Source organism: Sarcophilus harrisii, chromosome 3, assembly GCF_902635505.1.
Source record: "Sarcophilus harrisii chromosome 3, mSarHar1.11, whole genome shotgun sequence".
Taxonomy (NCBI): Eukaryota; Metazoa; Chordata; class Mammalia; order Dasyuromorphia; family Dasyuridae; genus Sarcophilus; species Sarcophilus harrisii.
This window is the reverse complement of record NC_045428.1, coordinates 80,314,260-80,333,705: the sequence shown is the minus strand read 5'-3', so window position 1 is coordinate 80,333,705 and position 19,446 is coordinate 80,314,260. Positions and strand designations below refer to the sequence as shown.

The 19,446-nt window shown below is 32.6% G+C and overlaps 1 protein-coding gene across 6 annotated transcripts in view; it reads right to left on the bottom strand.

The window, feature by feature from the left end:
- Window positions 1-19,446, bottom strand: part of RAPH1 (Ras association (RalGDS/AF-6) and pleckstrin homology domains 1) — a 94,465-nt gene that overhangs the window by 31,795 nt on the left and 43,224 nt on the right. For 3 of the 6 annotated variants that reach the window (XM_031958246.1, XM_031958252.1, XM_031958251.1), the window contains exons 5-7: window positions 14,474-14,554; window positions 8,443-8,517; window positions 1,824-1,901 (exon numbers count right to left, since the gene is read on the bottom strand). In XM_031958246.1, the coding sequence (XP_031814106.1) occupies window positions 1,824-1,901; window positions 8,443-8,517; window positions 14,474-14,554 (234 nt within the window). The remainder of the gene's footprint in view (window positions 1-1,823; window positions 1,902-8,442; window positions 8,518-14,473; window positions 14,555-19,446) is intronic. The other 3 variants (XM_031958248.1, XM_031958249.1, XM_031958250.1) reach the window with 3 other exon arrangements.

Sequence of the window (19,446 nt, the reverse complement as noted above, 5' to 3'; positions counted from 1 at the left end):
AAAGAACATTTTTTGATTGAAAATTAAGAAAATTATCTTAATGCACTCCATGTTTTAACCAAACTGAATTCCTTGCCGTTTTATCTCTTTTTTTATACATTTGCACAAGGTACCTCCTCAACTCAAACCCCTTGGAATCTTTATTTTTCTTCAAGGTTCATTTTGGGGTCACCTCCTCTGAGAATCTTCCTTTTTAGCTGCCCTGTTGTGATTGCTTTTTCCCTTTAAATAAGTTTGTCTATACTTGTCTTATGTAGTATGGAGTTTTACTTCTCCAGTATAATGTCCATTCCTAAGAACTTTCTATCTCCAGCTGAGCAAAACTACTATATATATATAGTAGCACTTTACAGTTTACTGAATTTGTTGCAATAACAAGAAAGTTGTATTAACTATTAAAATGTATTAAAATTTTAGGCAAGAAAAGTAACATTTGCTTAAATGTCATCAACTGAACTGGTACAAGTACATGCTTCTGTTAAATTTGCTAAGTGATCTTGAACAATCAGAAGAAAAGAATGAACTGATAACAGATGAAATGATATTTGTTGAACATTAATATCAACATAATGTTGAACATTAACAACTGAAAATATATTTAATCAATTACATAAATTTAGCAAGCAATTTAAGAGTCACAAACTGGCTAATGTAATAAGTGGTTTAAGAAGTCTCCTGCACCCTCACTTTCTTGATAGTTCACATCAATTACTTCAAAAGGACTGTGACTGTATCATTCTAAGTATCACTAATGCTTCATTTAATGCTTACACATTTGGCTGTTCCTCAAAATATTTATTACTTTTGAGAAGCTTTCTGACCTTAGGTAGGCTTGCTAGGCTTTTCAATTTGGTGGACAAACCCTACTATATCCTGTAATCCCCTGACTAATTGAACATACTTTTACTTCTCTGCCTTTCTGACAAACAGTTTACAAACATACAATTAAAAAGCTTTTTTCTGTAATTTTTATTGGTGTGTGTGTGTGTGTGTGTGTGTGTGTAATGGTTCAAGGAACCATTGAACCATTCATAGGGGAATGTGGGGAAAAAAACCCCAGGGAAGGGGAAAAAAACCAATCCTAAATAAAAAGTCTGGTTTGAAATAAGCAGTAAAATATTTGAAGTTTATATTAAAACTGGCAGTGTGGAAACTTATCTAAAACAATATGAAGAAACTAAATAAGGGCTTAAAAAACCCCAATGTTAAAAAAAAATGTGTAATGTTATGTAAAGGAGATTCCTATTCTCTAACAGCTACTACATTTGTAGCCATGCTTTTAGTTTTCTAGGTGAAATATATCAAGTAGCAACTTCTGACAGTTTCTTATAAAATAGAGATTATTGTCTTCTATTTTAAAAGTATGGTGGAAACAATTTTAAAAATTAAATGTAGAAACAAATATTTGGTAGTCCCTTAGAAATAGTTTTAATTTGCTTGTTCCATTCCTAGCGCAGTGTCCAGCACATAGTAAGTGTCCAGCCCACAGTTCAATTAAGTAAGCACTTAATTAAGTTCAATTATAGTTCAAAATAGTTCAATTAAATAAACGCTTACATGCTTAATAAATGTTTACTTAATTGAACTATCAACAATCTTACAGGTGTACCATCTGACTGTCATCTACAAAGATTGTACACATAAGACTGAAATTACAAATCAGGCTGCTATTCTAATTAAGATTAGGCTGGTCTCAAGAAATTGTTTTTTATGTGAAAAACTTTAAACTTATTTCCTTTGATAAGACTGTTAAAATCCATTATGTCAAAGTAGACATTTTATATATTAATAAACCCCCAAACCAACCCAAAGCCCTAAGTCACCTTCTTCACTTGGGCTTCTTTAATCTTCTCCAGGGCCTCTCGGATCTTTTCTGCCTTCACTTTGGCTGCCTGTTCTTCCTATGAACATGAGATAATTGAATTAAAGAAATGCCCAGAATATTAGCAAATATTTTGAAAGTTACATTAAAAAAAAAAAATGCTTAGGGTTAGTCCAAGGAATGAATTTTTAAAAGTATGCAGTTTCTCCATGCTTAAATGTATAGAATATATATTTTGAAAGAAAAAAAATGAAAACATGGATGATTATTACAGAAGACAGCATTTTACAAAATCCATCCTAACAGACTAATTTAGTCACCAAAATGAATTAGTTTTGTAATATGGTGGTTAAGTTACATATTCTAAGATTATGCTAAATTTGATTCTATCAAATATGAAAGACTTTATAGTTTCATTATGAGGAAATTATTTAGAATCTAAAACATTGTGATGATTTTGTTTATTGACAAATCTTTGCTCTTAATGCAACCTTCCTAAATGTAAAATCTCTGCAAAGCAGAGCAGCTGAACTCTAGTTCAGCTAGAATTGAAAAAACTAAAACTAGTTTTTTTCCCCCAGTCATTCTGAGACAACATTTTCAAGACACTATATTTAGTAGAAAAAGTAAAGTCTGTTTTTATTTGTGAATATGAAAACTACAATACAGGCATATTTTCATTTTAAAAAGAATGCAAATATAAATGCAGCCTGTTACATAAAAATAGAGCAGTCAGTTGTACTTCATGTTAGTAAATTCTGGCTGATGCATATTCATCCCTTGCTAGATTAAAAAAAAAGTTAACTGTAAAAGTCTCAGGAACTTTTTAGATATGAATTCCTTAAAAAGTTCTCAAAAGATTAGAATAAAATAACCAAGAATTAATTTATAGTTTAACTATTTTTCTAGTTTTCCTAAAAGAACATTTTATATGCTAATATCCATACTTACTTGCAATTTCTGAGAACTGGCCATATTAATGCTGTAGCAGTAATCTCCAAATTTAAAAAAAATCCTTAAAAAAGTAAAACCTTTTCCAGTACAGGATGATTTAAAAAGTTTAAGGTCTCACATAGGTGAGACATCTAAAGAAAAACCCTAATTTTATTACTTACTATAGAATTTAAGAGGAACAAAGCCCAGATGAATATTTCAATTCCACTGGCTCCTCTCCACTAACCTCTTTTCTAACTCCCAATCCACCCTCATCTGAAATACAGACTAGATTATAGTTAGTAAGATTAGCTAAGTCCTTCAAAACAGTGGTTAAATATTGTTTATAGTACTTGGCTCCAAAAACAATTCACATGCCATTTTTCATTAAGTATCAGGACAATGAAAAGTCTGCTATGTTTAATAGATCTGTCCCATGCCTTTGCACAAGATTTTGCTAGTAGCTAAAGATCCTGTCCCACCTAGTTCCTTACCTACATCATTCCTCATTCTGGGTTGCTTCCCTTGTTTCATGCTTTGTATTTACTATTTTGTTAGACAGTGAGTGAAACAAGTATATTGGGGAGAGCAGTGGGCTTGTTTGCCCGGAATCTGATCCTTGAAAAGAAGTTGAAGAATTAACAAAAGTGTAAAGCTCCAGCCTGAAATACTACCTGAAAACCCAGCTAGGCAAAGAACAGAGCATTTTATTTTGAAGGTGCTGAGGTGTAGATAAGATTGACTTATTTTGTAAAGGTGTGCTCATTTAATAATGAAAAGATTGACTCATCCAAATAAATAAGTAAAACATAACTTATTTTTCATTGTATATTTTAATGGAAGATATTTAAACTTCAACTTCAACAATTTTATAAGAAAATATTTATATGAAACCCTTAAGGTAGTTAATATTTTTGTGTGAGTCTCAAACAATGTCTGCTTTAGAGGGCATGTTTTGCCTACTATTTGCCTTACTATTAGGTCATAAGACTGTTTTTTGCCTTTAGAAATTGAGCAAGATGACTTCACATAGAAAAGAGGAAAGGATCCATTGTACACATTTTGTCATATTTCCTAAACAGGCTATACTTAATACAACATAATACCAAAAGACTGGTTAACAAATGATCACTGATGATAAATTCTAATAAAAAAAACTTAAAAGAACTGAAGATTAAAAAAAAATTCACAAAAATCTATGTTAGTTATTTCTAAGGCATGGTAAAATCGAGAAAGTACTGATAAGATCAGAGAACACTGGCTCAAATCTCAGCTACTGTCTATCAGATACATGAGAACTAGATAAATCAGGCAGTCTTTCTGGATTTCAGCACAGGGCTTTCTCCAGAGTTCCCAGTGCTGTGTTTGAATTCTCGCTAGTCTACCTATTAGCTCAGTTATCATTGAGTATAACTTTTGGCCACTTTTCTGAAGCTTATTTTCCTCGTGGTAAAATGAGAGTCTTGAAGTATATGATCCTTTCTAGCTCTAAATCTAGTATTCCCTAATTTGTCTTGATTTTTTCCATTATCTTTTTATTGACAATGTTTCCCCAAAGCCCAGGGGAAAACAGCAATAGCACCAGCAATACCACCACATCACATTCTTAGATTTTGTGGTCTCTCAGTACTTTACCTCAATTCCTCCCTTATTTCACCCTTTTGGTCATATTAAGCATTAATAACAATTAAACAGACCAAAATAACTTTAACTTCTTTTCTTTACTAAAATGGAAAAAGCAAACTATTGTCTCCTGAAAAATTCTTTTCATAACCATCAAAGACCATCAAAAACCAAGCCTCCCCCCCCCCCGCCAATTTACGTTAAGGATAAAAACTGGATGGACAACTCTTGATTATAAGAAAGTCAATGCTCTAGCATCTTCATTTTGTATAAAAATTTGAAAACTAAGAAAAAGATACAGTAGCCAAAAGAAATGGAAACAAAGTTTGATGTCACTAATTCTTGCAATCACTAATCCGAGAACAAATCAGACTAAAATTAGCATGCCTCAAGATTTGATGAAAATTAGTTTATGTCAACTTCCCAAAGTATTCACATGCCTAATGAATATCACTGACTGCCTACCATCTGAAATTCAATGTCACAGCTAAGTGACTTATATAGTCACTAAGGAAAGTATAAAGACAGATTATTTGCAATGAAAAAACTTTATGAGACTGAGGCATACAGTACTAGTTTGATTGCCTTCCCTAAAACAGAGGAAAATAGGAAGGCCTAGAACGGCCACTTCTTGGTCTTTTTTTTTTTTTTTTTGGTCAGTCACTGATAAAGGATAAGCTCTAATACCATAATGGCATCTGAGATTAGAAGGCAACAAAATCACAAATGCATCTACACATCTAGAAGTGGTTGGGTACAGTGAATAGAGTGCCAGGCTAGGAATCAGATTCAGCCTTAGTCATTTACCAGTCATGTAACCCTGAACAAGGCACAACCTTTTTCTGCTTTAGTTTCTTCACATCTAAAATGGGGATAACAATAGCACCTATCTTGCACGTTGGTGGGAAGATAAAATGAAATAATATTTGTAAAGCACTTTGCAAGAATGAAAGTGTTAAATAAATTTGAGCTATTATGACTACTACAGATAGATGGCATAGTGGATAGAGTGGTAGGCCTGGTCAGGAAACCTCATTTTCTTGAATTCAAATTGGCTTCAGATACTTCCTAGCTATGTGACCCTGAGCAGGTCACTTAATCCTGTTTGCCTTCAAATCACTCTAGTATCTTTGCAAAGAAAACCTCCAGTGGGGTCACAGAGAATTGGACATAACTGAAACAACTGAACAACATTATTATTGTTAACGAATGTTATTATTTTTCTCTGCCTATTGGTATTATGACACTGTAGGTAGAAGGCTCTGCTGTTCCTGATAAAGAAAATGACTAGCACTGCATTTTCAAAGGTTAGTTCTCAGAATTAACTATTTATGCAACTTAGGACTGGTTGGAGGGCAATTTGTTAGTAGTGACACTGTTAAAAAAATGAACAATGATAGATAGTTTCTGAATATCAATAACATTCGATCTGAGTAGAGGTATATGTTATTGTGATTTTAATGTCTGTATTGACTAAAAGATAACATAGTACCACAAAATCAAATGCTTTGGGGAAGGAAGAAGAAAACAGCAATAAGTACATTAGTATCTTATGTTGTCTGTATTTGTAAATTGTGTGACTATAAAGATGTGATCTGTTCAAGGAAATAGTTTTTAACAGTTTGCTTTTCCCAAGCTTCCCAATATTTTCATGTATTATTCATGTGGAAAATGTGGTAAACCACTCCAGGACCTTTGCCAAGAAAACTCCAAATGGGGTCATGAAGAATTGGATACAGCTGAAAAATGACTGAACATTATCTATTGTACGATTCAGTAATACATGTATAGACTACTTTCAAAAGTTTTATAATGATGAAAAAAGTAGGTAAAAAGTCAAGGGGTAAGAGGTTGAAGAGTAATGACTAGTAGTATTAATGGAGCAGACTATAGGTGAAGACCAGCAGAGTAGGGATGGATTAGGGAAACCTAAATCATGATAAGGGCAACAGAGATTTAGTGTAAGTGAGAAGGTTATAAGTACAGTGGTCTGTGGAGAGAATAGAATTTCAATATTAAAAATCTTAGAGATGATAGATAGCTTGTTGACTTTTTTCTCTTGTATTTCCAGCACATAGTCATTTAATAAATGCTTGTTGACTTGACTGATCAGAAAAATAAATATTCTGTGGTTAAATTTTCAAAAGAATTAAAAACTATCAAGAACCACTGGAAAAAAAAATACTCCAACCAACTGATAATAAGAGAAATTCAAATTAAAATAATTCTCAAGACTTCAATCCACACTCCACAAACTGGAAACAATAATTTATAAAAAACTGAAATGATGCAAATTTGAAGGTCTATGGGATAACAAAAACACTACTATATAAAGTGGAATTGTGAATTGGTTCAATGGCAGTGGAAAATGATTCAGTTTGCAAAATGATTCAAAGAAACGTTTTGGCTCTAGACCTGCCTGACTTCACTACTGAAGCTTTAGGGCACTCTACATCCCTTTCCTTACCAGCCATGTCTTCCTGGATTGTTTAAATATTAGTTTTACTAAATCTTAGCTAAAATAAAAAGAGGTTACAATGAGGTATGAGTAGCTAAGCAGTACTGTGGATACAGTGCTGGGCCAAGTGTAAGGAAGACTCCTCTTCTTGAGTTCAAATCTGGCCTTAGACCACTTACTAGCTGTGTTACCAAGATCAAGTCACTTAATCCTGTTTGCCTTAGTTCCCCCATTTGTAAAATGAACTAAAAAGGGAAATGGCAAATCTCTTGAATATCTGTGCCAAGAATAACCTAAATGGGTCACAGAGTCAGACACAACTGAAATGAATAATGAATTGTAGTTAGATGGACAATTCATTCTTAATGTAAAAATAAGCTTAATTTGAAAAATTAGGATTACGAGCATTAAAAACAATATAATCAGAGGTATCTATCATACACATCATAGATCTAATTTACCCCATTTAAAAAAATTTACAATATAAAACACTTTCCCCTGAAAACCAGGTTGATCATAATCTGATTTCTGATTATTTAAAAGGTACTCGGGAAATGCACTGCTTCAACATCATTTTTATCATCATCATTATTATTACTACCATGTTTTAGTTGTGAATGAATTCTTGGTGAAGGTTTCATAAATACACTACATTTTACAGAAATGTTTTTAATCCTTACATTAATCAACCTTAATACAAGTGCTTCAAATTTATATCTAAAAAAATGTCACTCACTTATATTCTAAGTGACTAACTGTAGCTAAATATAATATCAAATACAATGAATTATTAATCACAAGGTCAGTTGCATCCAAATCCAAAATATACATAATTTAAAAAAAAAATTACTTGATTTTTAAATAACTTTATACCCAGAGAATGCAATTTATCTGCTATCTTGGGGATTCTACCATAGTATTTTAAACCAAAAACTGAAGTTATACTGTGAGGCAGTCCAGGTTACTAATTCAGTGATGGAAACAGAAATCATTACTTGTAAGAAAAAGGCAAAATACCTTTCCAAAGGAAATCCATCTTCAGTAAGTCTAGTTGCACGTGTATATTTTTGAGGATGTAGAATTAAGTAATAAAATGTTATAGATGTTTCTTCTAGCTAATGCTTGGCTAGAGTAAATCAAGATTTTGTTCAAGTAAAAAATAGAAGTAGTTTGGTAATAGAAGAAATAAGAATTTGAAAGCAAGATTTGTCACAGGGGGAAAAAGTTCTGTAGGGATAATTCCACCAATAGATAAATGAAAATTAATATGTTAGACTTCAAAAGAATAAAACTATTATAATGGAAAAACACCAAAAAGCTTTTAAAGAAATTGTTCTTTTCATATTATAATACATATGGGAGGAATGCCAGTCATTATCAATATTAGAAAGCTGAACGAAAAGTTATTAGAGAATTTCTTAAAAGAACCTTCTTTCTCCAAGAGTTATTAATATTAAGCAATCACTTTCCACTGCAGAAAAAGTCAATTTACAAAGACAAAGGTGCCACAACAAGAAAGCGATAATCAAGGAGCACATCCAAATTATAAGAATTGTATTCTCCCTCAAAGCGACAATCACATGCAGGCAGAAAGAAGAAGCATCACCTTGGTCAGCAAATGAGAAGGTTTTCCTGCAATGTTTCTCAGAAGGAGGGAGGTTTCCCTGTCCAGATAGGAATGCTTGTACAGAAAGAGAGAAAAAAAGGCAAAAGGGGTCAGTGTAGGCTTTGTGGATTTTTAAAAAAATGAGTAAATATAAAATAGACAAAGCAAGAATGTCCTTCTTAAGTCCCCTAAACTTCTAAACTTGATAGGGACTACATCCACAAAGCAGGTGGTTTTCAGATAACAGCAATTGCTGCTTTCTCCTCACCTTAAAGAAATGTAGATGCCCCTAAAGCTCATAGAGCAAATAAATGATTATCTTCTAGTAATGTACAAATATGTATATATTGAAAAATAATGGTAATAAGTTAAAATTTTAAGAATCTTTCAGTAATACTTAAGACTACCCCAAAGTTCCATGATTAAATAAAATACAACTCCTTGACTTCCAAATCAGCAGTCATTCTAATGATGGTCAATAGAACTATTTTAAAAAAATCCTGTAATTTAAGGTTGCTTTCTCCAATAAGATTGCAATGAGTTTATATTTTTATCCTTTTACTACTTTTTAATGTGTGTTGCAAGAATGATTTCCCCCCTTTTGGAATCTTTCAAATAAACCTAATCTATGTAGAAAAAAAAAATCATTCCAAAGTAGGAGCATAGCAGTGTTAATTTAGCAAACTCCAATGTAAACTGCTGCAGTATAACTGGTTGTTTTCATTATAATCAGTATCATAATGTACCTGGTCATGGAATTCCTTTCCCCTCCAATGGGTTTATTAATATAAAAAAATTCAAACTATGGAAAAAAAAAGAAATTCCTTGACTTTAAAAAAAACAAAGCTATCTCCACTTAAAATCTATTAAAAAGATAACTAAAAATTTTCCTAAAAACTTATCAAGACATAATGCAGTTGAATTTGGAGTCAGAAGATCCAGATTCAAATCTTAGTGGCTGTGTGACCTATGGCAAGATAAACTTCCTTCTCTATAAAAACAAGGATTTGAAACTCAGTGATATCTGAAATCCTTTCCAGCTCCAAATCTAGGGGCCTTTCACACCTAAATTGATTTTCCTAGTATTTTTCAACTTATTTAGCTAGCTCAATCATCTTCAACTCCAGAACACTACTACAAATCACTGCCTTTCTATTTTCTATGGCTTTTTATCCTGTACTGTTCACACATTTTCCCACAAAAATGTGGGGGGAAATGCAAGTCCAGACCACAAGGAGGATGAACAGTTATCATTTTAAAAAAATTTATATTTTTTCCTGTTGTCTTCTCTTTTTATTTTACCTTCATTTCTGAATATATACCTCCGCCCAGATTTAATTTCCAAATAAGGGATAGAGAGAGCGTAGAAGATAAAATTGTCATTTGTACTATATTAAATCGAAAAGTTTTTGCACAAGCATTATCAACAGTTAGAATTAGAAATAAAATAATTGGAACAAAAATATCTTTGCAACAAATATATCTGAGAAAGTCTGATATACAAGATATAGAGAGCACTATTACAAATATATAAGATTAAGATATGGATAGGCTATTTTCTAAAGAAGAAATGCAGGCCACCAATAATCATATGAAAAATGCACCAAATCACACTGAATAAAAGAAGATACAAATGAAAATTACTGTTAAGTTTCTATCTTATAAACATCAGATTGGCAAAGAAATGGCAAGTGTTGGAGGACATAGGGGAGCATAGATACAATGATACAATATTGGTGGAGATATGAATTGTTCCAACTATACTAGAAAGAAACTTGGAAATGTATTAAAAAAATCATTAAAATATATATACTATTGAGTCTAGTGATACCACTCCTTGCCACATGCATACACAAACATGAACAAAAAGGTCAGGCATAAGGAAAAGACCTATAGTATGAAAATACAACAGTTCTTTTTTGGTGTGGAAAAGAACAAGAAACACAGCGAGTGCCTATCGATGGGGAATGGCTAAACAAATAATGTTATCTGTTGTATTTAAATATATTTATTACATTATCATTTGCTACTGCAAGAAATTATGACTATAACAGATTCAAAGAAATCTTGGAAAACTTATATGAACTGACCCAAAGTGAGCAAAAAATAGAAGAATAATATATACAGTGTAATGGAAAACTACTTTGAAAGACTTAAAAATGCTGAATTGATACAATGCTCTTCTTCGCTCCTCCCCAACTCCACATCAAATTCCAAGAGATTATGAATACTTTTCATGTCTTGGCAGAGAGTCAATAAAGGTGTAAAATAAAATATACGTTTTCAGACATCAGACAGTGATGAAAGAAAAAGGAAAAAAGTGTCAATGAAACATTAAAAACACTCCCCCTCACATTCCTCAACTGCTCCCACACACATACAGAAGGAGAAACAGAGGGGAACTTCAACAGGGGATCCAGATAAACTGAGCAGTTTTTGATTTAATGTAAACTTTAAATTTCATGTAATATAAGCTTTTAAAAAGTAATAGTTTAGTTTCATATATAAGCTTCTATTATTCTTTGTATGTTGAAATGTTCATGATGCTTGTTAAATTTATAGTAAAAATGAAAATATATAAGGATATGAAAATATGCAATGTATATCGTATCCCAAATAGTGAGTCATCCTTATAGCAAAGATTAAAGAAGGGGAAGGGGGGGAAGCTGAAGAGTAAAATTATTTTATATAAATTTTTGAAAAACTAGGTGATTCTTAATACCCTCTGTTCCCTTTGCCATAACCATACCATCATCAATACAAAAGTAAAATGATGCTAGACTGGACTTAGGGCTATTTTAATCTGTTTTGGTTTTTGAATATTTTACAATCCAATATTCTGATAATGAGCCTCTCTATACTTAGAACCAACCTGGTCCTCAAATGTCATAAGGCCTATATTTAAAGTACTTCTAAGTTGGTGAAACCTGCCACTATGTGATTTTTGCTTGATTTTAAGAAATGAAAAAAACTTTCGTTTCAAGCTTGTTTTATGAAATTACACACATGCAAAAAAAAAAAATGCCACAGGACTATTTAATTTAAAAGAGAGTACTGAACTCAGGTCTTCTTGACTCCAAATCCAGCTATTCTATTTATTGTCCTATAGTACCATTCAAATTAAAAAGTCTCATAAAGTAGGTTTAATAAAATTGATGTTATCATCAAATTACAAATAAATCTAAGCATCATTTTCAGTTTCTTGGGTACTGTTTTTCCTTAAAATCTTCTCAAATGAATTTGATCTATTAGCCCTAAAATTTCAAGACACTTTTCTGGTCAGTAAATTAACAAATACAGTATATATTACTTAACCACCAGGGGGCAATAATATATAACTCAAGATTGAGACAGTAATTCTGATCACAAAGTTATATACTATATACTAAAAAAGCTTAGTAGTTTCAGAGAAGAAATTATAATAGAGATGCAATAATAGCAAGCATCAAATAATGAACCAAACACCATCTTCATCCTTATGATTGTAATAATTTCTTAGTAGGTCTTTCTGCTTCTACTGTACCACTTCAGTCCATCCTCCCCAAGGATATCAAAGTAATCATCCTGAAGCATAGGGCTGATCATATTATTCCTTTAATCAATAAACTCCCGTGGTTCCCCAATTCTTCTACAAAGATATCTAAAACCTTTTCTAGTCTCACCACAACATACCCTTCCGTCATTAAACATGAGCCCTGCCCTACATACAATCCAGTCAATTGGGTCTTTTTACTGTTTCTCAGACAAGGCATTTCAATTTCCATGTAGGGTCTGCAATGGCTGCCCATTATGCCTGGAATGTACTCTCTCTCATCACTTCTATGCCTGAGAATCCATAGATAGTTGCCATCAAGATTCATTTCAAGCAGTAATTTCTATATTACAGCTTTCTAACCTCACCCCCACCATACTGTTAGTGGCCTTTCGAGCAATATCATCTTGTATCTATTTTCCATATACTTATGTGTGCATATGTTCTCCAATAATTAGTATGTAAGCTCTCTAAGGACAAAGTCTGTTTTGCATTTTTTCCATTTCTGCCACCTATATGCACCTTTCTGGTTTCTAGAAGGATCTTAACAACTTATTGAAAGTATGTTAAATCTAGGTTCACAAATCTTACTCCTGCTATACTTTGGCTAAACTTCTCTTTGTCTCTCTTAATGGCCTCCTCTCTAGTCAATGAGACTGCCTACATTCACCATTCAATGGTCAACATATTTCCATTCCCTTCTACTTGCTCTGTACCAGTGATCTTGAACCTCCAGTTGCAGTTGTAGAAACCGCATTCTCTACCCTTGGCATCCTTCACTGCCTCATGCTTGTCCATCTCAATTATTTTCCAAAACGTTCTGCTCCATTCTACCTCTCTCTCTTTCACTGTGCCCTCTAGAATTCTGGCTTCATGAGAAACAAATTTCCTTTCATCTCCAAATTCTTTTTCATTCAACCATCATTTTAAACTCAATATGGCTAAAACAGAACTCATATTTTCCCCAAATCTCCTCCTTTATAAATTTTCCTAATACTGTAGAGGATAATCCTATTCCTACTTGATTAACTCTATAGCATCAGTGCCATTTATGACTCCTCACTGTCACTCAATATATTCAATCTATTGGCAGATCTTACCATTTCTACCTTCACATCATTTCTTTTATACATTTATTTCTCTCTAATCATACATAGATAACCTCAGGGCTTCATCACCTCTTACCTGGACTATTACAATAGACTTCTAACTGGTCTCCCCACTTCAAGTCCTTCTTCATTCCAATCCAACCTTTATTTAGCTGCAAAGATGATTTCCCTAAAAAGTAGGTACGACTAGGTCACTCTCACGTTTAATGAGCTCCCATAGTTCCCAACTGTCTCCAAGATCAAATATAAAGTCCTTTGGCATTTAAAGCTCTTCATGATCTGGCCCTCTCTTATTTTTATCCATGAAAACACCTGGAAAATAACATTTCACCTCCAGTCTCTGTGCCTTTGCACTAGCTGTTCTCCATTTCTAGTATGCTCTCTCTCTCTTTTTACATCTAACTCTTTCCCTGGACTCCTTTAAGACTCAACTCAAACCCCATCTTCTGTAAAAGACTTTCTTGGTCCCTCTTATGCTTCTAATGTTTTCTCTTTCTAATATTATTTTTCATCTGTTTTTTATATATCTTGTATACACAAATTTATTTGCATGTTGTCTTTTGTCAGAATAAGCTCTTTGAGATTAGAGGCTAATTTTTTTTAACCATTCTTTTTTTTTCTATTCCCAGCAGTTTAGCACAGTGCTTGGCATACACTAAGAACTTAATAAATGATAACTACTGACCTAACTTCAAACAGTAATCTTGAAAGGAAATATTAAATGAATTGAATAAAGTACTTTCTGTATAAAAGCATTCTTTCAATAAAAACCCTGAGGACATTAACATTAGTCAAAACATTTATCAAAAATGTATTTTATTTTTGGAACTATTTATTTGTACAAACTAATTAAAGTGCGGTACTTACATTACTCACCAAGGACACATTAGGCCATCACAAGATAATGACAGAGTAAAGGAGAAGGAAATACATTTAAGGAGGAGAGTAAAGATAATTCTATTTTTTAGCAAAGCAACAGTATTAAGGAGGTAGCAATTTCACTCAAATATCCAGCTGAATTGTAGTATAAACAATTTATCTGATTGGATTAATACATATACCTGATTGTTTTCCTTTTTCTTCTTTCCCTATCTTCAAAACAATAATTTTTCAAAGCCAGAAGGCAGCATGTGGTATCATGTTTTCATAAAAGTGGTAAGCAGTCTAGTAACAGCATTTCTCTACTTATATTTTTAATATCGTTACTTAAAAAAAAATTAAATGATATTGTACACCAAAGTAATTGCAAGTTACTTATTTTGACATATATAAAGAGATTCAAAAACTTGTAGTACCAGAAGATATATTTCAACATCAGTATGATTTAGTGGGATGACTCCTCATTGATATATAAATAGGGGCTTATAGACATGGTCACACAATAACTTACAGGAGTTAGCTCAGTCTCTTCTTCCATGAAGTCAATCTGATACTTGGCCTGCTTGCTGGCACATCCCATAGAACTAAAATGCTGTGAAAATTCAGGAGGGAGAAAAATAATAGATATGGAGAGGTAGAAAAAGACATGTTCTTATTATTATGTAGAAGGGAGGAAAATGAATACTGAAAGGAAGAGGAAATGAAAATAAATTTCCTGTATGAATGTAATAACATTGCTCACTATCATGTAAAAACAACAACAACAACAACAAAAAAAAGAATCAAAATCAAATAATTATATATCTCTCTTTTTTTCATTTCCAATACTATCACTAAATCATCCTAGGGCTTTACTACTTCTTAATTAGAACAACTTGAATAAAAGGTTATTAACTGACCTCACTATTTCTAGTCTCTCTGTCATTCAATTCATCTTGTACACTGATACTCATCTCTCTAAAATACTAATTTCTTCATGCTACTCAACAATTCAAAAGCCTTGACTGATACCCATTAGATGAAAGCCAAACTCCTAAATCTAAAATCCCTGATATTCCACAATCCAATTCTATTTGCCTAATTTAATCTCCAACAATCTCCCCAAATTAAACCTTGTTTCTACAGCCTGGTCTTTGTGGTCCTAGAACATGCCCTGGTCATTTTCCCCTTAACTTAATGCTGTTTGTTTAAGTTTTCCCTCTTTGAACAAATCTCACACCTACCTTCAAAGTCATCTTCAGATCTTACTTTTGTAACCACAAGATGTCTTTCATCGATAGTTATTTTATGTAGCATGTGTGTTTTGTCTCAACTAGTCACATATCATAATTTGGACATCATTATTTCATAAATAAGTAAAATAATTATTACTGGAGATTCACTGAGTTATTCTATAGCACTATGCACTCTAATAGTTACTTACATCTGATATTCTTTGGTACTAGGTGCACTCTCACAATTACACAGAGGAGTATAGAAATGTATATAATTAAACAACATTATTATTAACATTTCTATAAATCTTTGATTATTAATTTTAGCTCTGAAGCATCAGTTTCCTTCTGGGTTGTACCGGAATTTTCCCTGGTGTAAGAAACTCCTGGTGAAGAAATATTCCTTACCAATATAGAGGAGCATATTAGATGCAACTTAGAGCTTTAAGAGAGTTCAAGTGGGTTCCTGAAGTGACTTTTCTGGCATGATAGAGGCAAGCTGTACCAGAGGTATGTCTTTTTTTTTTTTTTTTTTTTTTTTTTTTAATATTGAGAGATCAGCTTTCTCCACTATACCATGCTGCCTCTCATATATAAAGGGAACAGACTATCTTGTATGACTTATGTTAGTGTTTTCCTAACAGTATTCAGTAAAACTTTCATGTTTCATGCAATATATTTTTTTAAGTGAGTGCAAGTCAAAAGAAAGGAGAAAAGGGATGAGGGAAAAAAGTGAATAATATTAAGTACTATAAAACAAGGAACTATCAGATTATAGGATCATAGAAATTAGATTTTAAGAGAACTTGGAAATAATTTAAGCTAATTCCTCATTAAATGACTTAATTCAGAATCTTGAAATTCTGTGTTTTGCATTATACGATGCTGGAAAATTGCCAAAAGAGTGGAATGAGCAGAACTGAGACAAGAAAATAAGACATAGATGGCAGGCAAAAAACTATATAATTAGAATAAGAAGAGAAATTATGGAGAATTATGGAAGAAAAAATGTTTATTACAAACAGTTTAGATAAAAGCTGTTAAGCCAAGATATAGAAAAAAAGATTCAAATATCTATAAATCAAAAACCATAAATAATTTTCAAAAGAAGAAATACAAATTATCAACATAAAAAGGCTTCAATTTATTAATAAGATTAATGCAAAGAAAAAGTCAACTCAGTTTTCACTTCATTCCTAGAAAACTGGAGAAGAGAATAAAGGGCAAAAAACAATCCATGTGGGGAGAGAGGCAACTAATATGACATTAGTGTAAGCTGTTTCAACTGCACTGGAAATAAATTTGTTATTTATGAAATAAAAGTGCAGGTTGTTCATACTTTCTGACTTAGTAATATAACTTCTGAGTATGTCCCAAGATGATCAAAAATAGAGAGAAGGGTTCCATATGTACCAAAGTATTCATAGGAATACTGTTTGTTTTAGCATAAGACCAGAAACAAAATGGGTAGTCTATCAGTTGTGGAATGGCTAAGCAAAGTTTAGAATGAGAATATAAAGATGCATTATTGAACTGTTAGAAACACTATGAAAAACTCAGAAAACTTAGGAAGACATCCAAAATAACAAAGAACAAAATAAGCAGAGACAAGAAAAATGATAGAAAATAAAAGGACATAATTATTTGAATCAGTACAATCACAAACTCTGACTACAGAGTAACTGATGATAAAATATACCTTCCACCTCTAGGTATACAATGTAGAGAACAAAGCACAGTTTGTCAAACTTGTTGGACATTTGTTTTTGCTTAGCTATGGCTTTGTTATAGGGAAGGTTCCCAGTTACTGGGAAGTAACAGCAATGCAAAAGCAACTATATAAATATATAATAAGCAGTGAATCAATCTTTAAAAAACCAAACATTTTCCTTTTTGGAAGCAGAGGTCTTCTTGACAAAAGGCTCAATGAGATCACTATTCTATGGTAAAATACTTCTATGGTAATTACATGACTTTCTATGGTATACTGTAGTACCCCCCATTAGATCACTAAATTAAGGGAAGAGATTATGCCTTTTTTTAAAAATAAGAACTGAAAATCTGTGTCCTTCCATCTAACATAGTTATCTGCATATTGTACTCTTTGGAGGGACCACTAATAATGTAAGCATGAAGCTCTGGAGAAAGACTGAGTTGGATAGAGAAATTTTAAGATCATATGCATAAATAGGCTGATGAGGGAGTTACAGTTCTATTTCAGTTTTTTGTTTATTTCTGTTTATCTTGTATAGTTTGTGGTAACATGACAAAATCCCAAATATGTCCCTGTGATTATCAAAATGAAAGATCGCCAGATTTCCTGAATTGCTATTTCTAACTTGGATTTGTTCACTACTTTAATCGATTCTAATTACTGAAGATCTACTTGTCTTTTCTTCTCTGATACAGTTGTCACCCTAAGGCAGGGGGTCCTTAAACTACAGCCCATGGGCCAGATGTGGTAGCTGAGGACGTTTATCCCCCTCACCCAGGGCTATGAAGTTTATTTATTTAAAAGCCCACAAAACAAAGTTTTTGTTTTTATTATAGTCCGGCCCTACAACAGTCTGAGGGACAGTGAACTGGCCCCTTACTTAAAAAGTTTGAGGATCCCTGCCCTAAGGCTTTCTTTATTAAGCCCTTCTAAATCCAAGTCCCTCAAAATGAAGGTTCACGCAAAAAAAGTTGGAAGTTTACCTTGACAGACTAGTGCAAAGGAAAGAAAAAATTGTGGGAAATTCCATTTTTTTTTTAATATAAAGAAATATATTAAGAAATTCTAGAACCAAAAAAAAAATTTATAGTTCTAAAATGCCAGTCCTCATTTTATATGTTAGAAACAAAGTAATAAATTTCACATGATAACTGTATGAATCATAGCTCATTTCCAAATCAAAATATTAAAAAAATTTTCTGAAGGACATTAGGCACTAATTGTCATTTAACCCAATTAGTCATTAAATTGTGCCTGATATTTTGTGACCCTGCAGACCACACTATTTATGAGGTTTTCTTGACAAAAATACTTAAGTGGTTTGCCATTTCCTTCTCCAAGGGATTAAGATGGTAAACAAATATGTGTCCGAGGTTAGGTTTGAATTCTGGTGTCCCTGATTTCAGGTCCAGTACTCTATCTATTGAGCCATCTAGCTGTCTTCAATTATCTTTTCCCAATTCTTCAAGCTGTAATAGTATATCCTCGGAAAGTTATATTAAAATGATCATTTTTCTTGTTTTGGGGTGGGATGAAGGAGAAAAAGATTTCTAAAATGGAAAAAAAGAGCTTAATTCACAAGCTTCCTGGCCTGACTACAGCTTCCTCATGACACTGCAGGCACAGCCACTATTAACATACAAATACTGTATGTTAATCTACAGGGATTCTTTTAATCTGCGTGCCAAGAACTTAAAAAAAAACAAACCAAAAAACAAAAATAAAAAGACTTTGATCATTGTATTTCAATATGATTAATTTCTCTACATATTTACTTTTATGACTGAGGAGTCCACAGATTTTATTAGATTACCAATAGGACAATGGTACACTAAAAATGTTAAGAACCCACAACCTAAAAGTTTCTAAATCATTAAAAATGAGGTACATATTGTGTAATTATCCTTTAACTTTTAAAGAAATTTTAAATTGGAACTAGAGAGTATCAGACTTTCTTTGCAAAGATAACTGCTTGCCTACCTAAATGAAATCAGAAAGCTTAGTTCCCCCACAGAACTCGCTTAATAAAACTTAATAATTTAACTACACAGCCCCAAAAGAAACTATATAAACTGACTTTTCCACTAGAATCTCAGTCAATAGGAAAAGCTATCAGAAATGCCAGTGTCAGAACAGGCAAAAAAGATGGCCAAGTTCCAGAGGTAGTAGAGGTGTTACAAATAGCCAGATCTAAGGGTACCCTGGAAATGGTCAAACGTGGCAGCCACTGGGAATGCCTGTGAACAATTAGGTCAGAGGCAGTATTCAGACTAAAGACAGAGCAGGCCCAAGGTTCTATGGATAGGAGACACTTAGCTCACCAAGCCAGGTAACCCAGATCCAAATTGAGCAGGGCCAACCACCCCACCATTTGTACATGTGGAGTAGGAGATTAGCCCTAATTCATGAACTAAGCCTGGAAAAATGGATAAATAAAAGATCAGATCAGTATAAAGAATTTTAATAGAGATACTTTCCCATAAGGCATATGTGAATAACTAGAAGAAATGAAACAATAGATAAATGAAAAAAAATTTCTAAGTTTGAGAATGAAAG